Raw genomic sequence first — 19807 nt, 5'->3', positions numbered from 1 at the left:
ACTCTTCCACCTTGATACCTATGAGCCTGGAATTTATATACTGCAAGTGCAAGACTATCTGTTGGACATAAATGGGCAATTGAAAATACTGCTTTAATAAAGCCATTTGGAATATTGTGGGTGTTTTGGACTCTGGAAAATGCTGTCCTGCTTCTTTTTTTGAGGGCGGATATATTTAATCAAGCATTCAATAGTTGGCAAAGAGGCTTATGACAGGCAGTATAGGGAAGTAATTATATTCAGAAAAATATACTGGGATTATACAATATTTGTCCATAGAAAGTCAAAACAATAGAAACAATAGCTAAGAACACATTTAGATCAATCAAGGCTATTACTTAAGACAATGTTAAGTACATAATAATCTATGTAGTCCTGCTCCATTTTGGCACGAACTTGTTGATTCCAGTGATGTAAAATACTGGAACTATGAGGCAAGTTTCCTAAATTTTAGGAAAATTATGTCCCGTCCCCCCCAACTCCCTGTCCATTAGAGTAGGAAAGTACTTTCAATACATACATCATTTTAGTTTTCCTTTCTTTTTGTAATTTTTCTCAGAGTAATCTTTCAAATGTTGAAACATATATAAAGGGAACACAACACTTTTCTTTTAAGGCAACATAAATGTAAACAAAACAATATGGTCTTGAATTTTAACTAAATGGATCTGAAAATAGCAAGCTATTTAGGATTTCAAGCTAGTGTTTATAAATTTTGGAAAGAATGCAATGTTAATATGGCTGTCTGAGGCTTACAATTCATAAAATCATGATTGCAGAATTGTAATGCCGAATTGTGCAGCCTTTTTTCCAGATGTATTGAACTTGGAACTCCCAGAATTTCTGGGAATATTTAAAAAATACATTTTTAGGACAATAGGAAACAACTAATCTTAACAATTTACCCTTTTCAACACTTGGCTCTTTCAGTTGTCTTACCCTGGTTTAGAAGATTTCATAAAGAACTAAAAAAATAACAAGCACTTCAACAAGTGTTACTATTACATGAATCTCAAACAGTATCATGATTCTGACATATGAATCAATGACAGGTGATTTCATGCTTCACAATTGGGAAATAATGAAACAGGGCTGCCCTGCCCTCTCCAGAAACTTTACCATACAAGATATACCTAATTAAATGGGATTGAGGGAAAGACATGTAATTCCTGCTTCAGAATCTATTTTCAAAGAAAATATAAAGAGCAGCCATTTCAACAAACATTCAAGTATCACAATGTTTATTGATAGATACAAGTATATAAAATCAGGGCATGAACATGTCTTGATAAATTAAGTAGACTTAATTCCAATACTATCATAGGGACCAATTCAGTTTCTCACCATTTTATTTCATACCCACAAAGACCACTTCCAAGGGCATCTATCCACCTCTTCAAACTGATCATTTTTGTGCAAGTAAACCATGTTTCTTTTTAAAAGACTTGTGCACTTGCCCAGGCTCAAGGATATTAAAATCTAGCACATAAAGCCCATTACTAGAGGTAGAAATACAGGCAATATACTATTACGGCAACCACCATCAATTACAGTTAAGGATTCTCTGTAACAACCAAATGGATAATCAAATATTGCAACAACTCAAGTATTACACTGAGCAAAGTGCATTTCTACAGTATTCAGTGTTGCTATTCAGATTTCTAACGAACAGCCTATGGTAACTGGCATCAAAGAAGATCCTTACACAGACTGCTTCTGAACTTATGATGTAATTATTGCATGCTGCTAATACACTGTTATCTAAACATTAAAGATATTCTAAAATATTTTTATGGTAGACTATGATTAAGACATACTACAAAAACCCTTATGCAGAAACAAGTCCTACTGACCCACTACTGCTTTAAATATTGTGAAAACATTACAGCGGAATGAGTTTTCGCAGTGGTTAGGTCAAATGCAGTTACATCATAGCAACAGTATGTTTGCACAATTTAAGGCTTTGGCTGGTTTAATCAGCATCTTCTTCAGATTCTTCTTCCTCTGCTGTTTCCAGCCAGGTCAACCACTGGTTTACCTGCAATTAAACCCGAATACTATTATTAGAATGAGGAAAAGGAAGAAATGAAATTCAAATTTATCTGGGGATTAATTACATAAGAAACAGCTACATAATAATTTATTAAAATTACTGAAAACATGAGACATATTCTCATGGCTCTAATTTTAAACTTTATAGAAGTCTGATTTTTTTACAGTATATTCTATGTTTTCTCTAATGAATTAAGTACAATGAGGTAACTGTTTTGCTTAAACCTATGGTTAACAATATAGTAAGATAAATTCACCTGGAACAAAGCTTTGCCTTTCCCTGGAAACTCTTGAGTAATATCTTCTTTCCATGCCAGAAAAGCTTCTTCTTCAATGATTTCCATATCATAGAAATGCACAAAGAAGCGCAGCAACATGCCTGTAAGATAGATTTTGCTTTTTTTAAAACTCTGATCTTTTAAAGCACCACAATCTTAAGCCATTTCTTTAGCATCAATGGCACTAAAATTTACTATAGTCATTTCGCTGAGTTCCACAAAAAGTGATTAAGCAAACCCGACATCAACTTATACAAACACCTTTCTAACAGTATGACTATAGGAACATCTGCTTGAAATCCCTCTCATCCTGATGTCATATCAAATGCACATGAAACAGAGGCAAAAGGTTTTATTCTTACCTTTTGGAAAATTGTTGTTGTAGCAGTGCACTTGGAGTGCATAAAGGGCACTCACTTGTAGATCAACATGGTCATGAAGGAATTTCTGCATAACTGGCTTAAAGGAAAGAAGCAGCTGTTTTTCTTGCTCCAACTGTTCTTTAGAAGGAGCAGATGAAGAATCTGGTTCATCATTAGGTGGATTTACTTCACTAGAAATATACTGCAAGAAACTGAAAGAATTGGAAGGAAATTGTTTAACATACTCATCCATGTAAAGCAATAGAAAAGCAACGATTTTTCTTTGCTCAGCATATATAAATAGATAACAGAATTAGGAAATAACCCCACCATTGCTATAATCAGTTTATATTATAGTATCGTTAGCTCATGTGTGACATGCAACAAACTGGTTTCAGTTGTGTTTCTCACCTGGTCATCAAAATATTAACAAATCCCTTATCTACATGTAGTTTTGGTGAAATGTTGTCTTTAATCCATTTATAGATTGCTTGAGGGGATGGGTCCAACTTAATTTGCTTCAGTAGCTCCTTTTCCAGTTTCAGAAGTGGAAACAAGAAGCTAAGTCCTTTCCCTTCCAATATCTCCAGCATACGATCCTTATTCTGATCAATCTCTGTAACATATAGATACAAAACTGTCCCAAATATTCTTCAAGCATGTTAACTTAATATACTACATATTCACACTTTAGCTCACATTTTAAAAACTCCACATTTAACCATATTTTCTATCTAGATGTTTATTATAGTTACCCATCTACTTCCTAATTCCCTCCCTGTACCAGTGTACTCATTCCTTACCTGGCAGCATCTTTTGCATGTTCACTTTGCTCTGTTGGAAAAGGTCAGTTAGCCATTCTCGATCCTGCAGCTTGGCTAACTGCTGAAGGCAAAGTAGGAAGAGGGGAAAATGGGTGCCACTTTCCAATGGTTGTGCTAGTTCAGAGATGCTCACGAGTTCTGAAATTATGGCACGAGCTGCAAACTGTGCTAGATAGGATTTTACCAGAGGGATGTCCACCTCTAGTTTAGGGCACTGGTCCAATACATTTAGGAATGCCTGAAAAAAAGTTTACTAGCATTAATTACTTTCTCTCAAGTCTGGTTATGACAACAAACAATGCAAAGACATGAAAGTGTATTTATGAATACATGCATTACCTGCATGAAGTTGTCACTAGTAGCTATCCCTTCCTGTTTAAGTAAATTGATTAATGCACTTGCTTTTTCTTTATCTTCATCTGATCGATCTAGTGACTGAAGTATTATTTTGCTCAGCATCTCAGAAATAAAATGTTTTGGTGCCCTCATTTCTCTCACACTGTTAACAGCATCATTGGCATTTCCATTGTTCAAATATTCAGTCACAACAGTTTCCTAAAAAAGGAAGGAAAGTTTTTTTTTGTTTTCTCTAATTCTTTACAGTTATCACATACTATAGTTTGAAAACAGACTAAATGAACTTACTGTTAACTTGAGCAGCTCTTCCTTAGAAGGTGGTGGCTTTTTAGTTGTCTTTGCAGGCTTCTCCTGAATAAGTGGCGGATTTGTTTTGAGACCAAGTTGAGGTGGCTTAAAAAAACAAAATACCAGAAGTTTAGAGATGTATTTATTAACAGTAACACATATTACTGTTAAATATTTACTAGTTTCAAACTGCATTTTTAAACATTCTTTTAACTAAGCCTTAATTAGTAGAGCTCCATGACACTGTGGCAAATTCACAATAATCATATCCTAGGAATAGCCTAGCAAAGGCTTTCACTTTCATGATCACCCTTAAGCATATATATTCTGAAAAGACGCTATTACTTATCAAATCTCACTGTTTACCTGGATTTACTCCCAAACAAGCAAATATTGTGGAATTCCAGGATATTGCTAAGCATTTGTTCTTCTGAACTCGTAAATAGAAGAAAATGACTTACTGGAGACATGTGCTGCAATGCTCCAAAGTGCCTTTATAGGACACAATATTCTCACATATGCAATCACCACAATAGAAATTAGGCTATAGTCTTGTTTCCTCCCCATTATTTTAATACCTTAAAAATGCATATGCTTTTTAGAATGCAACTTGTATAATGAATATAATCAATAAATCTTTGATTAAAACATTAGAGAAACATTTACCTGTCCCAGAGGTGGTGTCTGAGTACGTTGTGGCTGTGCACTGGGAGGAATCATAGTTATCTGGGGCTGAAGCTTTGGCACTTGGTTTTTGTTTACTACAAAACACTGAGCAGGTCTCAGACTAATCTGTGAAAAGAAGCTGGATATTAAAAATCTGGAGTATGGTTCTATTATGGTAGCGATGAAAACTACCCATAGCAGAGTTGAATGTTGTTTACAAGCACTGCTAAGTTGTAGCAACAATATTTTTGAGAAAACAATTCGTTACAAGTTTATAATGGCTTTTTATATCTCCATCCAGCAACTGAAATTACTTCAACAGCTCTTGTTTACGAGTAAGACATTGCCCTCATATCTCATAATCTTGCTCATAGGACACTGGAAACTCCAAGGAGGGGGGAAGAGAGGAAGAGGAGTGAAACTCCAAGAAGGGGGGAGGGAAGCAAGAGGAATGAAGGTAAAGATAGATAATGGGGAGGGGGGAAGTGAACAGCAGGAAGGTAGAAGGGGAGTTCCAGTGTTGATCCTCGTAATAACGCGTCTTGTTATAATCATTGGGCATCTTTTAAAGACTGTGCCTATTCTTTTTCAAGGGCATACCTCATCTGCATTAAGCTGTCCCTTCTTAGAAAACCGTGGAGGCATATCCTTAGACTGTCCTTGTTGAGACAGAAGTCCCTGATTTTGATTATGGTATAGTTGGCTTTGCCCCTGTTTTCAAGACAATGAAAAGAAAAATAAAGACTATAACAGTGTAAACTTTTCCTTACCATAAAAATATTTTTTCATATATTCTATGTGTACTGCATTTTACATCTTGTTAGAATTTTTTCTACCATGATGAAAATATTATTACTATCTTACCTTTCCATCAGTTCTAATTTCCAATTTTTCCTCACAACAATCCTGTGAGGTAGATTGGATTTAAAAAACTGCCCCCAAGTTGTTCCCTGATCTTCCTTGGCTAAGACTGAACCTAGGTCTCGCTAATTGTAAGCTACCATTTTAAACATCTCGACTGTTACAGACGGGTTGTTTTATAAGCAAGCTGATTCGGGTTGATCTAATCAAAAGGCAAAGCATTAATTCTCAGTTTATGACTCAATCCCAACAATTACATCAGTGCTTCCCAAACCTGAATCAATTACTCAAATTGGGTAAAAATGATTTTTCTTTTCTCATGAACCCATTATCCCTCATAACAGGGACATTTAAATTGACTTAAAGATTGCCACATGTACTAGAATATATTTAAAAATCTTTATCCTATTAAGACAAAAATTGATGAAATCACCAATAATAATTTGTTGAAATGACAAAGATAATTTAATATTGTTTTTGTAATACAGGTAATCCTCAAGTTGACTATTCTTCCAGTGACCGTTCAAAGTTATGATGGAAGTACTGAAGGAAGGGGCCTAAGAGCAGTCATTTTAAGTTAGATTAAAACTTTCTGATAAGTGATTTTTAGGTCATTAAGGAAAAAGTTTGGGAACTGCTGAATTATATTATAGAAGTGTTCATAAAGAAGATACATCAAATACAATATCTGGGAGCTATTAATTATGCTTTGGATTTCACATAAATAACGGAAAAATATATTCTCTTTATTCTAAATTTTAGAAACTGGTGAAAATGTTCTAAAAATGAAGTGTAGCAAGTGAAGTTGCCTGAGGAAAGAGGCAGAAAAAGTCCTCTATCAATTCCACTCCTTTATTCCTGGGTGCTCCTGACGCTGGGGGGACATTTTAAAAACACACCAGAAGAATATGGAGACAAAGAGAAGTACTTTTGTTACTTATAGGGGGAGTTCCATGTTTTGTTTTGTTTTGACCTTCCAGAAGATGGCAAGTATTATACAAGCAGCAGGCGCAGACATGCCTTTTTGGGGAAGCAGATAGAGAAGCAGCTAGGAGTACTAGAGACAAACTAGTTCATCCATCAGCTGTTGTGAAAAAATGTATTAGACAACAAAAAATGCTTGAGGAAGAACAAAAGTGGCAAGCCCCAAGAAGAAAAAATCAAGCCAGGCAGAGGAGATTGGGGAGATGACAGAATGACACAAAAGAACCAAACTTGTAAAAATGAGCTGTTTCCTTGGAGCTTCGGAATAGATTCCCTGCTGATGTTGTTTCTGGACTTCTGGATAAACTGCAGCTGCCACAGGGGCCAAAGAAGGCTACACAAGTTTTGCAAAGAGGACAATTCCTGTCTCTGCCTTGAGACAACAGCAAAAGGAGATGCTTATTTGAGACCTCCTATTGAGGGACCAAAGCATCAATCAGCAATGAGCTAGCAGTCTTATCAAGAGAAAGGTGCTGCCTTACACAGGCTCACATTTGGGATGTATTAGAAAATGTCTCAGGACTCCTAAAGCTCACTGAAGAATAGTCCATTTTAGTGATTCTGGTGGGAATAAATAGTAGACAGTGTTGAAAACATTGCAAGACTATCAAGCACTGGGCTGTTAAGTAAGTTTAAAAAAAAAAAACCCTCCCCGTTGAAGGCTATGAACCCTGAAGTTAAGTTCACAAGGGAAGTTAAAAGTAACATAAACATTTGGTTTTTTTTCAGTATTGTCAGTGCAAGAAAGCCATAATGGACAATTAAAATGTCCGGGAACAGACTGATTATATCCAAGAGCCTTAAAAGAGTTTGGCTATCAAGAATGGTTGTAGTGCCAAATGAGTAGTAGGGCAAGTGTGGGAAGACGACCCAGGTGACTACAGACCTATAAACTTATTGCTGATATTGGGCAAACGCCAGAACAGAAATGACTGTTAATCATTTAGAAAAGAATATATTGCTTGGTAGAAGTAGCATGTCTTTATGAAAGAACAAAGCATGGCAAAGCAATCGGATCTCCTCTATTGTTTGCTTGACTACAGAGATATAGTAAACGTAATTCCCAAACCATTTACTCAAGTTTCTTACAAGATCCTTATAAAGATGACAAAATGTAAGCTGTCTGCATTACTGTTATAAGGATATAGGCTTAGTTGAACATACAGGCTCTGTGTTGTTCAACACTGACTTATAAAATGGGTTAAAAACAACAAAAGATTAAGTTTTTGGCTAATAAGACAAATTAAGAGGACAGTATCAGGATTCAAGAGGATGTGACAAACGAGAACAATGGACAGAAACGAACAAGATGAATTTTAAGAATGAGCTGTGTCTGCACCATTTATGTGAATTATCTGGTAAATTGCAAAAAGATTATGAGCTAATAGCATAATGCAGTTCTAAGAAAAACACAATTTTAATTTGCATTAATGATAACACAGTTTAAAGATCAAGAGAATTATTTCATTCTACTATGTATTAATTAGATCACAACTAAACTCCAGCACCTTTTCTTGGCACTGTCAATATCCTTTCAAAAATACAAACCTGAATAAAACAAAATGGGAATAATTGAGAAAGTTAAGAGCTGGAAGAAAAGGCTTATTTGGAATAGTTGGATGTGCTAAGTACCTTTAACCTGGAAAAGACTATGAAGAGACATTTCTTCAGGTTTTTGAAAGTTGGTCTATGTGAATAGAATACGATAGACCTTCTTAGTGGTGTTCCAAAACACAGGACAAGGAACAGTGGTTTTAAATTATTGTTATTGTTGATGATGCAAGCCATTCAGAATTATGCAATCTATGATGGGTGGCTGTGCACATTTCCTACATTTAAAAAACAGCATTTCTCTTCTTATCAAAGTCACTTACTGGATTTTTCAAGAAGGATTTGCCTAGCTCTCCAAAGTGGGATTGAACAGGAGCCATGAGGTGTCCCCCATGGCCATTGAAAAGTTGATTTGACCGGTGTCGCCCCATGGTAGGTGAAAATCTGTCTTGAATAACTCCCGGACCAGTACCAATTCCACTACCTAAATTCATAAAATATACAAAAAGAGAAGACGATTATAACTCAGGATATCTTTATCAAAGTATTTAAAGAAAGTAAAAAACACACGTGTCATTTCTTCACTGAAGTAATAGTAATTACCAGGCATTTGTCCAAACATATCAGCAAGCCCTCCAAGTGGATCCCTGTCAAGTTTCATCCTGGGTGGCATAAACGGTCCCTCCAGAAAGAAGTCACTTCTCATTCCTTGAGACAAAGGAGGAGGAATAAAAACTCCCAGATCCTTAAAAAGAAAGTCAGTTGGAAATCAAATTAAAAGCAGCATTTCTTAATACACTTTAATACCTATTAATGAATTGCACAGCTAAATCTGTATCTTGTGAAATACTTACTTTCACAGCATCTTGACGGATTTGATTGATAGTCTTTGGTCCATTGTCAAGAAAAGCTTTGCGAGGAATCCAATTGTGTTCTCTCAACTCCACAGTATCCTTCAAGGATTAAACAGAACAATATTAGCTTCAAGGCATATGCTAGATTTGTCACAGTAAGTAATTTTATACTCTTACCTGCAGCAGGAAACGAATCCTTGCCGGCAATTCCTTACTCATCATCAAGGAGCGCATACGGGCAAAGTACTGATCCATTAAGGACTGTTGAGAAAAAAAATTCATTAAATTTGGCAAGTTGACAAGTTATCAAACAGAACAAACTTATTAATATGTACAAGTTATTTTTATTTGCGAATTAAACGTTATGTTAACTACAATATTTTATCTACAACAGCCTATCTCAGGAAAATGAATACTAATAGCATAAATACAGATATATATATATATGTATGCAATTCTACTAATGCTTACCTTGGCTTTTGCATGGTCTAGTCTAGGTCCTACTGTCCTCATTATCTGACAGAGGCACTCCAAATCCTCCCCCATATCCTTGAGTTGGACTCTCTTCTTCTTTTCCAAAAGCTGGATAATTTGAAATGAAAGAATAAATTAAAAAAAAAATTACTGCCGTTTTACAACTTATTTTTACAAGACATTTATCAATAAAATCGGTATTCAATAACATTAAGCTATTAATCCTAATAAGCTATTAACATTAATCCAAGTTCACTTAAGATGCTATGGCCAAACAAGCTATACAATTCCCTTTCAGCTTAGTGTTTTATGGAAATTCAACATTAGATTCCATCTATAAACTATTGGAAAATGTTAAGGATTCCTCAAAAAGAACATCAACACAATTGGTACTTTTGATTAGCAACATTTTCATAAGAAATCCAACCAAATGAAAATACAAGTAAGGTTAAGGGTAAGCACCCTTTAGTTCTAGTTAGTGCTTTACATTGGTGATAACATGACCTAGAATTTTCTATAATTTATCCAGATTTCTCAAGCAGATCTGATAGGTTTTCCTTAAGGTGTTAGCCAATGTGTAAAAAAGGAAGAACAATTTTTATTTTAGGAAATTTATTGCTAACAGTGTTTGCCCACCATGTAGTCACTAGCAGATACCACTTAATTTTTTTCCAAAGTACATTACTAGCTATCTAACTAATGAGGTTTACATAGTAAAGATAAAAAAACACTTACTGTTTTGATGCACTTATGAAGGATAGATTCATGAATAAGATCAAGCTTGCCAAGTTCTCCAATGAATTTGATGTTTCCCAGCATCTTGATCTTAGCAATAGCTCTCTGTTCCTCCTCCTCTGGGAGGAGGGGGCCATCTTGCTTATCATAGACTAAAAATAGAGATAGTTTTTAGACATTGTTCCACTTTTATGACAAGCAAATCAAAGAATACAGTATTCTGAAAACTTACTATCAACATTTCTGGTTCGGTTTTCAAATTCATCTTGAAGTTTAGAAATTAAGAGGCGTCTGAATGTCTAGGATTTAGAATGCAAACATTTTAATGTCTTGTCTTTTTAAAATACCAATTCTCATAATAGCTTTAGTTCAAAAGAGAATTATACTCACTGTGCTTTGCTTCTGTCCTGGATGACTCTCTGCGGATGGGCCATCAAAGTTGGGTGCATCTTCTGCCAGTCGCAGACATAGTTGAGCATATAGCGAGCTATACTTTGGCTCTTCAAGGGCTTTGTCTACGATCTGAGAGCAGAGACTTCATAAATTATGTGGAAGTTTGTTTAATATTTAAAACCTGCACTTTTAAATGATCCTAGCTAATCCTATCTACTTTTATTGATGTTTCAGAAATTCACAATGACAACTATGCAGTACAAAAAACTATAGTGTAATTAAGATTCCCTACCTTGCTCTTCACCTAAACAATTAAGTAACGGGGCAATCGGTATTCAATAATTCAATAATCTACCAGGTATCAATGTCCACGAAACAAAATCTAATGTATTTTAACGGACACAATAGTGGATAGTAAGCTGCATTTCCAAGTTTGATTTCTACTCTTGGAACCTGGTGGATGGTTAGGTGAACAATCATGACACCTGAAACACACCAGCTCAGTGTTTTCCCTCAGGCCACATCAGAGCCGTATTATTTGCTATGAGACAGTATTCTCTTGCCCGTAGAAATTTTTACCTTTACTAGAAAGATAGGAAAAAGTTCAACTGATTTATGTAATCTTATAAGCATACATAGGAAACAGTGCCATTACATAGTAAATCAATTGAAGATAATTCATTCTCTAAGTTGCTCTATTTTATAACATAACTCCTATAATATCCATGTTCACAGTACACTGAACAACCTGCAAGCTGTACAAGAACCTTGAACAATACCTGCCGTACATAATAGAAATTTTATTAAACAGCATTTTTCTAATAAACCTATGTTATCTTACCAGCAGTATGATCCCCTTTAGGATGAGTTTAGACTCTACACCCACATTGAGGAGCTCAAGGCATAGCTTGTCAAACTTTTCAGGAGTAAGCTTATTTAGTATGCTAAAGGAAAGAAAACAAATCAAGGCTTTTCTTAGTCAAGTCTTGTTCACTGCAGTTTAACTTATAAAACATTTTTGCTAGTATTAATCTTAAATTGCAAGCAGTTTTCAATTTTAATCTGTTAAAAAATTAAGTCTTATACTAAATGGGTAATTGTATAACTGGTTACTCAAAATCAATCTAGATTATAGAACAGATACTTTGAAAGCCCAGATTGTAATTGCTGGTTTGGCAATAAATAAAGCATCACACTAGGTACAGGCTAAGTTGGTCCCAAAAAACAGGAAAGCTAAGAAATAAAGATACTGAAATAAAAATGTTAAAGGAAAAAAAATGGATCCTGAGTTGAGAAGTGGAAAACTCAAGGGGGAGGGAGGAAATAAATAAATAAAGCAAGATATTAAGATAGGAAATGCCTAGTATGACCAGCCTTCTAATAAAACCAAGACATTAAGAGCTGAATTACAGGTACTACAAAAAGGGGAAAAATGGGTGGAGAATAATATAACAGAGATAGGGTGACTAAACAGTGTGAGATAAAACAGGTAATGCCATAAAAATCAGGACTCTGAATAAACAATGGGTGTGAAATACAAAGTGAAAAGCAAGAGAATGCAGGACAGAGTAAAAATTCAAAGCCTTGACCCCTAGATTCAAAGCAGTCAGGAAACACATAAGCAAATGTTATTGAATATGGACATTGGTGTCATCTATCAGAACAGTAATGAATTCTGAGAACTATAATTCAACATTTAGTGAATCAGTAATTTCTTCCTCCTGGCCTTGACTGTGCTAACTCAACATAAAAACAATATACCAAATGAACACAACACAGAAGCTTAATAAATTTAATTTTTTTGCTTCTGCCCGCAATCATCAATTTAAGAACTGCCATCAAACATTCTTAAGACCACATAAGCAACCCAATATGGGCTGGTTATAGTCTAATGGACTGGATCTACAACCCCGCTCAAATTTATTAATCTTTTCATTTTATCTCCGTAATGTTTTTAGATAGATAGGGCGGTTGACCCAAAGTCATCACTATGTTTCCAGGCTAAGAGATGAATTGAACATGCGTCCTCCATATCCAACCCACCTTGTCTCTATACCATGCAAGCTCCTTAGATTCTATGCTCAAAGAGAACTCAAGAACATCTTTAGAAAATTGTGGCTTTGCAACTAGGAAAATCTCAATTGGAAATAAATGGCTGGGAAAACAAGCATGCATTGTGTGTCTTAGCTGTGAATCACATCTTGGATTATAAAGTTCCATTGACAATTAAATTGTTACCTCAACACTTACCCTCTTACTTTCCTGAAGATTGCATCATGTCGTTCTTTGTCATTTGCGGAGTCGTCATCTCGTCTAGTGCTTCGTGAAGGAATCCATTTCTGAGCGTTTTGCCCTGGGGTTTTCCCCAGGAACTCGCTTTAGAAATAGAATATTAATTCATTAAAACCTAGAGTGTATTCCCATATAATCTGGAAACAATAGGCTCAATTTTAAACTTGTTTTCAAATCAAGACACTCAAGAAAGCCTGAAATTTTAGTACTATGACCTGAATTTTTTGATAGTCATTATTTAATCACATTTGAACTCATTTTTGGAGCTTTGAACTCATTTGAAACTCATTTGAAAAATTCTCTTACAGGAGCAGTTGTAGCTAAAAATTCTCAGCAGACGTAAAATACCATGTCAAGCATAACAAAATAAAAAATAATTAAGAAGGAATTGAAGCAACTAAAATATTGAAAGCTTGGAGCATTCCATTTACAGAATGACCATTTCATGTGTTATGGTGTTCTGGCATCTCGTTTTAAATTTGAAACAAAATGGAATAGTTAAATTGTCCTTGAGTATTCAATTATTCCACAATTTGCATTTCTCCTCTAAATTTTGGGAAATTTGGGTCCAGAGATTCCATTTCTGTTTTCACTGGTTGGATCAAGTCAAAGAGACTGGGGAAGATAGTTAATTACATGTTCAAAGATCTATGAATTTCTACTTTGTAGAAAACAGAGGTAGACTTGCAGAATTGATATTTATTGACTAATTCACATTAAGAACTGAATTTCAGATACTATTGCCTGTATAAGCAATCTCTCACCCAATTCCCTAAGCAGTGTTCCATTTGCTTTTTTATGCCTAAAGATAAATGCCAGGATAAATGACTCAAAAGGTGGTAGAGCATACTGAAAGCAGGCATCATCCCTACCTCCAGTCCTTCTACTAATGCTATTTATATGCTAGACAAAGAAGGTAACTGTCAGTCCTCCAAAGGTAAAGAGACTTTCTCATTATGGAGAGGGCTCAGAAGGAAGACTCTAGGCACAGCCAAGTAGTGTACTGAAATATTTAGTATACACATTATTTCTAGCAGTACCAGCTAAGAGCTTAATTCTAGCATTAGGTTTTCCTTGGCACACTGGGAGGGGGGAGGAGAAATTACAGGCCTTTAAAGCATAAGGAAGACGCTTGCTGACTCTTACTTCAAGTATAAAATGTAACATTCAATATTGTTTTAGTGCCAGATATTCGGATGGCCAGTATGCAGATCTGTTCAGACTTGACGTGTGTCACATGCCCTCCAGCCAAAATTTCACCTATTTCTTTAGGATAGGTGACATCCTATAATCTATCTCAAATGATTTGCTAGAACAGATCTTCCTCAAGACTAACCTACTTCTGCCTAATTTTTTTCATCTGCCTGAATTCTCTTTCTTCACTCTATAGTCAACCAGCAGTTGTCCCAACATTCAGTGTCATCTGATTGACTGGATACGATGCTGACTCTCAGACCATGTATGTCTGCATCAGAAATTACATTAGACAATGACTGCTGCATTCTTGGAGTTTAAGATGGTAAATAGAATTCAGAATGGATTAATAGCCACTTATGCTTGCAGCCTAAGACAGAAATAAGGAAATTGTTTTGAATTCCAAATGTTCCCTATTGTGGAGTACTCAAAATGCTTTGGATTTCATTCTATTGGGATATTCTGCATGCTTTCATGCATGCCCCATTATAGGTAAACAAGTACCAGACAAAAATCTTAAAATACTAAGACACGAAGTAGTTAACAGAACAAAACACCCATTGGTTTCATACAGACTTTCAATTTACATTTACTTTACAATGGAATTTAACTTTACAAATTAAACAATGCATCACAAATCCATATAATAGCCAATATAGCACTGCAGTATACTATCATGCAATATACCTGTTGCCGGCAGTCTTGGGATAGTGCTGAAGCGCACCCCTACCTCCTCCTCCGCCTGAAGAAGCACTATAAATAAAGAATAACTGCTAAAGAATTTTTGTTTTGTATGCAGGAAACCAAAATTTTGTAGTTTAACCGTAACTATTTTGTAAACAACTTGATTTGTGAACACAAACTTCCTTGGATAATTAGTTTTTTCCTTCTGCACAGGTTACCGTTTCTGGTAACCTGATCTGAATCAACTAATATCTTTTATATGAAGCTAAAACCAGATGAGGTATTATCCTATTCTCTATAAACACAACAAATACACAGAAAATACTTATTTGTTGCCTTTTAATACATGGTCTGTAAAACTTAGAAACCGTGTTAGTGGAATACACGTGGTAAGCCATGTATTTAATTTCATTAGTTGTGACTAACTGCAAAAAACAAAACAAAAAACTTAAAAGGAGTAAGAAATTTTTCTTAAGGCAAAAATGTTTTGTGTTCCCATCTGTTTCATTGTCAAAAAGCTTTACTTACCTGAAACGAGAAGCACCCCCTTCTGCAATCGCACTCTCCACTTTGGCGGCTTGGCAATGAAGAATCTTCCAAAGAATAATAAATTGACAGGATAGGGAAAAACAAAACCTAGAAGGCAAAGAGTTAACAATGTAAGTTTTTGATTAAGGTTTCAATAATAGCACTCCCCCTAGATTTAAACAAAAATAGTTTCCCAAAGATTTTGGTATTCAGAGTCTAAATAATTATCATTTCCTAGAATCTTACAGAGTTTGCCATTCAGGAGTTTCCGAGAATTTTACTTGGCATCAGAGCCCAAGTTTTTTCCTCATCTGCATCTCAAGTCAACCTTTCCTCCTGCTGATTCCACATTCATATATATATCCATTAAAGTCTTACCCATTATATACATTTTAAATTTTATTTCACAACAAATGCTGTGTATAAGCAAAATCAAAGCAGTCTTACTATCCATATTAACAAACACCCACCCTGTAATATTACTACCCAACATGACATGTGCTTATAAACCTGATAAACATAGGTAATTTGACAAATTCAATCCAATACCAGTAACTGTCAAGTACCCTTATATATATATATCTTATATATCCTGACTGTTATATATATATAGTCAGGATTCCTGACATCGAAGAAAGCGGAAGCAACACACAAAAACATTTTTCCAGGAAGGATCCCTATTTGTGTCCCAACTGAAATTGCAGGATTTTTTTTTTTACTTTAAGAAGACTTCGAAGTAAACCAAAACACAAAGGCGTCCAAATCCCACCGAGGCCCGCCACATCTTTAACCTCCACGGTTCTTATTATTCCCGCCACCGACCTAGCCTTAAAAATACGCCTGCAAGGCGGGAGAGAGATGGCGTGGCGAAGCCCAACTAAAGACCCAGAAAACCCCTCCGTTTAATCCCGCCGATCCTCGGAACAAGCTGTAGCCAGCCTCAAGCATCCTGCTCAAGTCATCCTCGATCCTTTCCTACCCGCGCTGGGCACCGCCCGACTCCAGGCTCAGGCGCAATCCCGGCAATAGGCCCGGCCTTTGTTCTCGGTTCACAGCCCGACCCGCAGTTGCCGGCTATTCAGCCCCAGCAACGGAGATGGGGCATAGTTTCAACTTTTCCGGAGCGAGGGGACAGCGGGGGAACCGAAATTGATAGAACTATTCCACCGAGAGACTTAAATACAGTTCTTTCTACCTTTCCTATGGAATAGCCACGGGCGAAAAATAGTATATGCTGTATTCGTCGAGCCGCGTGGATGGCTAAAAGGCAGCGGACTATCCCGACACCGGACTTGATCGTGCCACAGTCACGACCCTCACTCAAAATCGGCCGCCTCTTTCTCCCCCTCAGACACCGGCTAGGGAAGACCGGTGCCGGCCGCCATTTTGTTATCGGCAAACGTGCAAGACCGAGATTGCAAACGAACAAGATGGCGGCGGTTTTAGGTAGCCGCCATTTTGCATACCAGCAGCCGATTCTTCCTTAGCAGCCTTCGCTCGCCCCCCGCCTCAAATACTCCCAAGCCCAAGCAGTAGCAGCCCCGTCGATTCCCACCCCCCGATCATCATCTTTGCCAACGACGGTCATTTCCTCACCTTCCCTACAGCCTCGTCAGCGTCCCCAGGACCGGCGGCGAGGGCTGGGAAGAGGCGAGAGAAGGGAGGGGGAGAGGGAGCCGGGGATCGGGGCTGGGAGAGGGAAGGGGGAGAGAACGAACGGCAGGACGGATCTCTGAATCACCACAGCAGCTACTAGGCACTTCTTTCCGGCACCTCCATAGATATCGGACCAACTCTCCGCCGCTTCTAATGCGTACTGAGACAGCCCCACTAACTTTATTACACAGCGTGCAGCTAAACCCTCCTCAACAAGCCGGCTTCCAATCGCCGGTTGAGACTTTGTGGGAGTAGCCAATCACAACGAATAAAGGAGGTGGGTCCAGGGCAAAGGAGGGGGAGGAAGAGAGGTTGGTTGACGGGAAGCAGCGCCGCAGTGCAGCATCGGATTCACAAAGACTAGCACCTCCTTTCTCCTGCGTAGAAAACCAACTCGAGGGATAGATTGCGCAAATGGCGTACCCGGTTAATTGGGACAGGCTGTACGCCGCTTTTTTTCCCAGCGCCGTATTGCCTCCAGTGACAGAAACTGGAAGGCAGCTCTCATTGAATTTCAGATGCGGCTGTTCTTTGGGTCGGTTTCAATAGCGTGCGCCTTTTGCAATGGCACACAGATGACCACCCCCATAGTTCCCGGCGAAACCATTTGGTGGGCTTTGTCTTGGAAAAAACGATATGCTTAGAAGCATCAGAGGGCATGTAGACGAAGCTCTAGTTCAAGAAGAGGTACCCGAAAAATCAGGACGCCGATTCCAAGAAGGGATGAACAGGGCTGGGCATTGTTAAGGAAGTGCCGTGATTGTGCTCTTTCCGATATGAAAACGGTTACTGAACGCGTTTCCTCCCCTCCCCTCCGTTTCTCGTCTGCTCCAAATCCATTTTTATCAGGCTGGAGAACAATGTTCTAGAAAAACGGCTCAAGGCTTTACCTCTTGGCTCTGACCGCAAGTGAACTGAATAATGCATGATCTTTTAGAATAATTTCAGCAAGACTCAGCACATCTATCTGGGCTCACAATCAAAAGTGCTGAAAATCCTACAGGGCATAATGTTGCTTGCTCCATATCCATCTTTTACATGATGTAAGCATTTGCCCCAAAAACACATCTCACACTGGGGCTTTGAACACATTTTGAACGCTTAAACCAAGGCATCTGATTTTCTATATCAAATAAGTAAATACTTCATGATTTCCTGACTGAAAAATATCATTTTACTTAAAACACTTCTTTTTAACTTCAAGAATGGTGGTGTGATAATCCAGCTCATACCACTAACAGTAATTTCACAATCATTCATTCCAAACCATACTTATGCAATAGTTAATGACTTCCCATCTCACATGACTCCAGAAGACACAAATTTAACACATAAATCTTAGTTATGAAATTATGTGCTTGTCACAAACCGATATAAATTTTGAAAAACAATGCATAATGTATTGTTACGTTGTATTACTATGACCAGGCAAGATACGAAGATAACCTTTCATGGTTAATGCCTCTTGGCTAATAATCATATCTTACTATGTAGGATCTGAAGAAAAAAGGAACTAGGGAAGGAGCTATAACTGGAAAGACTGCAGTTAGCTAGCAATAAAAACGTGGAAGGAGTCTCACTGCACATACTGTAGTTTGCTTCTAGAGAATCTTAAGCCTCCCCCATTGGATGTTTCCCTATTTCCCTGCACTCAGTTGATACAGCAAAACTATCATGGCCTTCCAATTCTATTTCTTTAAAATAAAATATAGGCTACATCTAAAATATCACTTGAGGAAAGGACATACTGAATACAATATTTCAAATTCTCTTATCTAGCTACCTTCATATTTCTTTAGAGAAAAGACCTCCCTCCCAGAGGTCTTATGCATTTTTTACGATGATACTGTTCACACATATAGAGAGCGTACAGTTTATTATGTCATGATCTGAACCATCCTCTAATTATTTAGTCTGAATTTCAGGGTATATACGAAATCGAGATACCATTTTGTTAAATTCTGGATCACTAGAAATAGTTTTACATATGACTCAGCACTGGTGAGTGAATACCCACACACTTTCTTTTATACAATCTAACTTTATTTGCTTGCTTTACCAGATTCAACCTCATTTCATATAAATATACAGTGCATTAATAACTATGCATGTGAAATACTTATCTTAAAATAATTAAAAATTAGAACCTAGCCATATCATTTTGATTCCAGACAAGGCTTTAGATGTGACACAAATACTGACTTGTGGTCTTGACTCTATGGCTCAATTAAAAAATGGAGGATCTGAAGTGTTGGCTCTGAGTAGATTGATAAAGCTATACTGAGACAATCAGAACTGCCAGCATTCATTAGCAGAATTCTGCAGAGTGGACAATACTGACTCCCAAAGATCAAAGGAACTATCTAAAAGGTCAGTGTTGTTGTTATTACTATTCATAGTACTATTAGTCAAAGTAAAATTTATTAAATTATTTTCATATAATAAATTTTGGGAATCAATGGACAATCTAAAACTTCAAGAAGAGGTTGACAAGGTGAAGAGTTTGGGGATCCCTATTCTATTGTATGTCTTTGAGTGGCCTTACAGTTGTGAAATGTAAAATGAGTTTTATTATGACATACTTACCAAAATGCTGGTACCTGGATTAAGTAGTTTATGAGACACTGAGGGAACTGCTTTTCACTTCTCCGTTATCAAAGGGAACAGTTCCTCTTCCCTATTGAGTGAAAAACAAAAAGGCAAAGTTTAAAATAAGTATCTTTAAGTGAACAGTTGTTCAGGTAATGACAATAAATGTCTAGCACTGTTTGTTT

General features: G+C 36.9%; 1 protein-coding gene and 1 non-coding gene across 8 annotated transcripts; both read right to left on the bottom strand.

Moving 5' to 3' along the window:
* Window positions 1-1224: 1224 nt before the first annotated feature.
* On the bottom strand, window positions 1225-17192 carry EIF4G2 (eukaryotic translation initiation factor 4 gamma 2). Of its 7 annotated transcripts, none has more exons than XM_087878775.1 (22): window positions 16974-17192; window positions 15378-15485; window positions 14853-14918; window positions 12930-13055; window positions 11521-11623; window positions 10677-10808; window positions 10519-10585; window positions 10287-10438; window positions 9549-9659; window positions 9255-9338; window positions 9078-9176; window positions 8827-8968; window positions 8547-8707; window positions 5428-5538; window positions 4828-4953; window positions 4162-4266; window positions 3856-4071; window positions 3496-3754; window positions 3104-3308; window positions 2693-2904; window positions 2310-2431; window positions 1225-2038 (listed from the first exon to the last, which is right to left on the bottom strand). In XM_087878775.1, exons 8-22 carry the CDS (start codon window positions 10368-10370, stop codon window positions 1973-1975), a joined length of 2103 nt encoding a protein of 700 aa, XP_087734901.1. In that variant the 5' UTR covers window positions 10371-10438; window positions 10519-10585; window positions 10677-10808; window positions 11521-11623; window positions 12930-13055; window positions 14853-14918; window positions 15378-15485; window positions 16974-17192; the 3' UTR covers window positions 1225-1972. The 7 variants fall into 7 exon arrangements, with proteins under 7 accessions (XP_087734901.1, XP_034272976.1, XP_087734905.1 ...); XM_034417085.3 differs by having other exon boundaries at window positions 12930-12998; XM_087878779.1 differs by lacking the exon at window positions 16974-17192 and adding an exon at window positions 16573-16829.
* Window positions 5171-5389, bottom strand: LOC117666194 (small nucleolar RNA SNORD97). The gene has a single exon (XR_004591671.2). It is a non-coding gene; the product is annotated as a small nucleolar RNA SNORD97 (small nucleolar RNA).
* Window positions 17193-19807: the final 2615 nt, after the last annotated feature.

This window comes from Pantherophis guttatus, chromosome 1, assembly GCF_059756535.1.
Source record: "Pantherophis guttatus breed Tessera chromosome 1, ASM5975653v1, whole genome shotgun sequence".
NCBI lineage: Eukaryota > Metazoa > Chordata > Lepidosauria > Squamata > Colubridae > Pantherophis > Pantherophis guttatus.
Note: the sequence above shows the minus strand (reverse complement) of the source record. Positions and strands in the feature narration are given on the sequence as shown.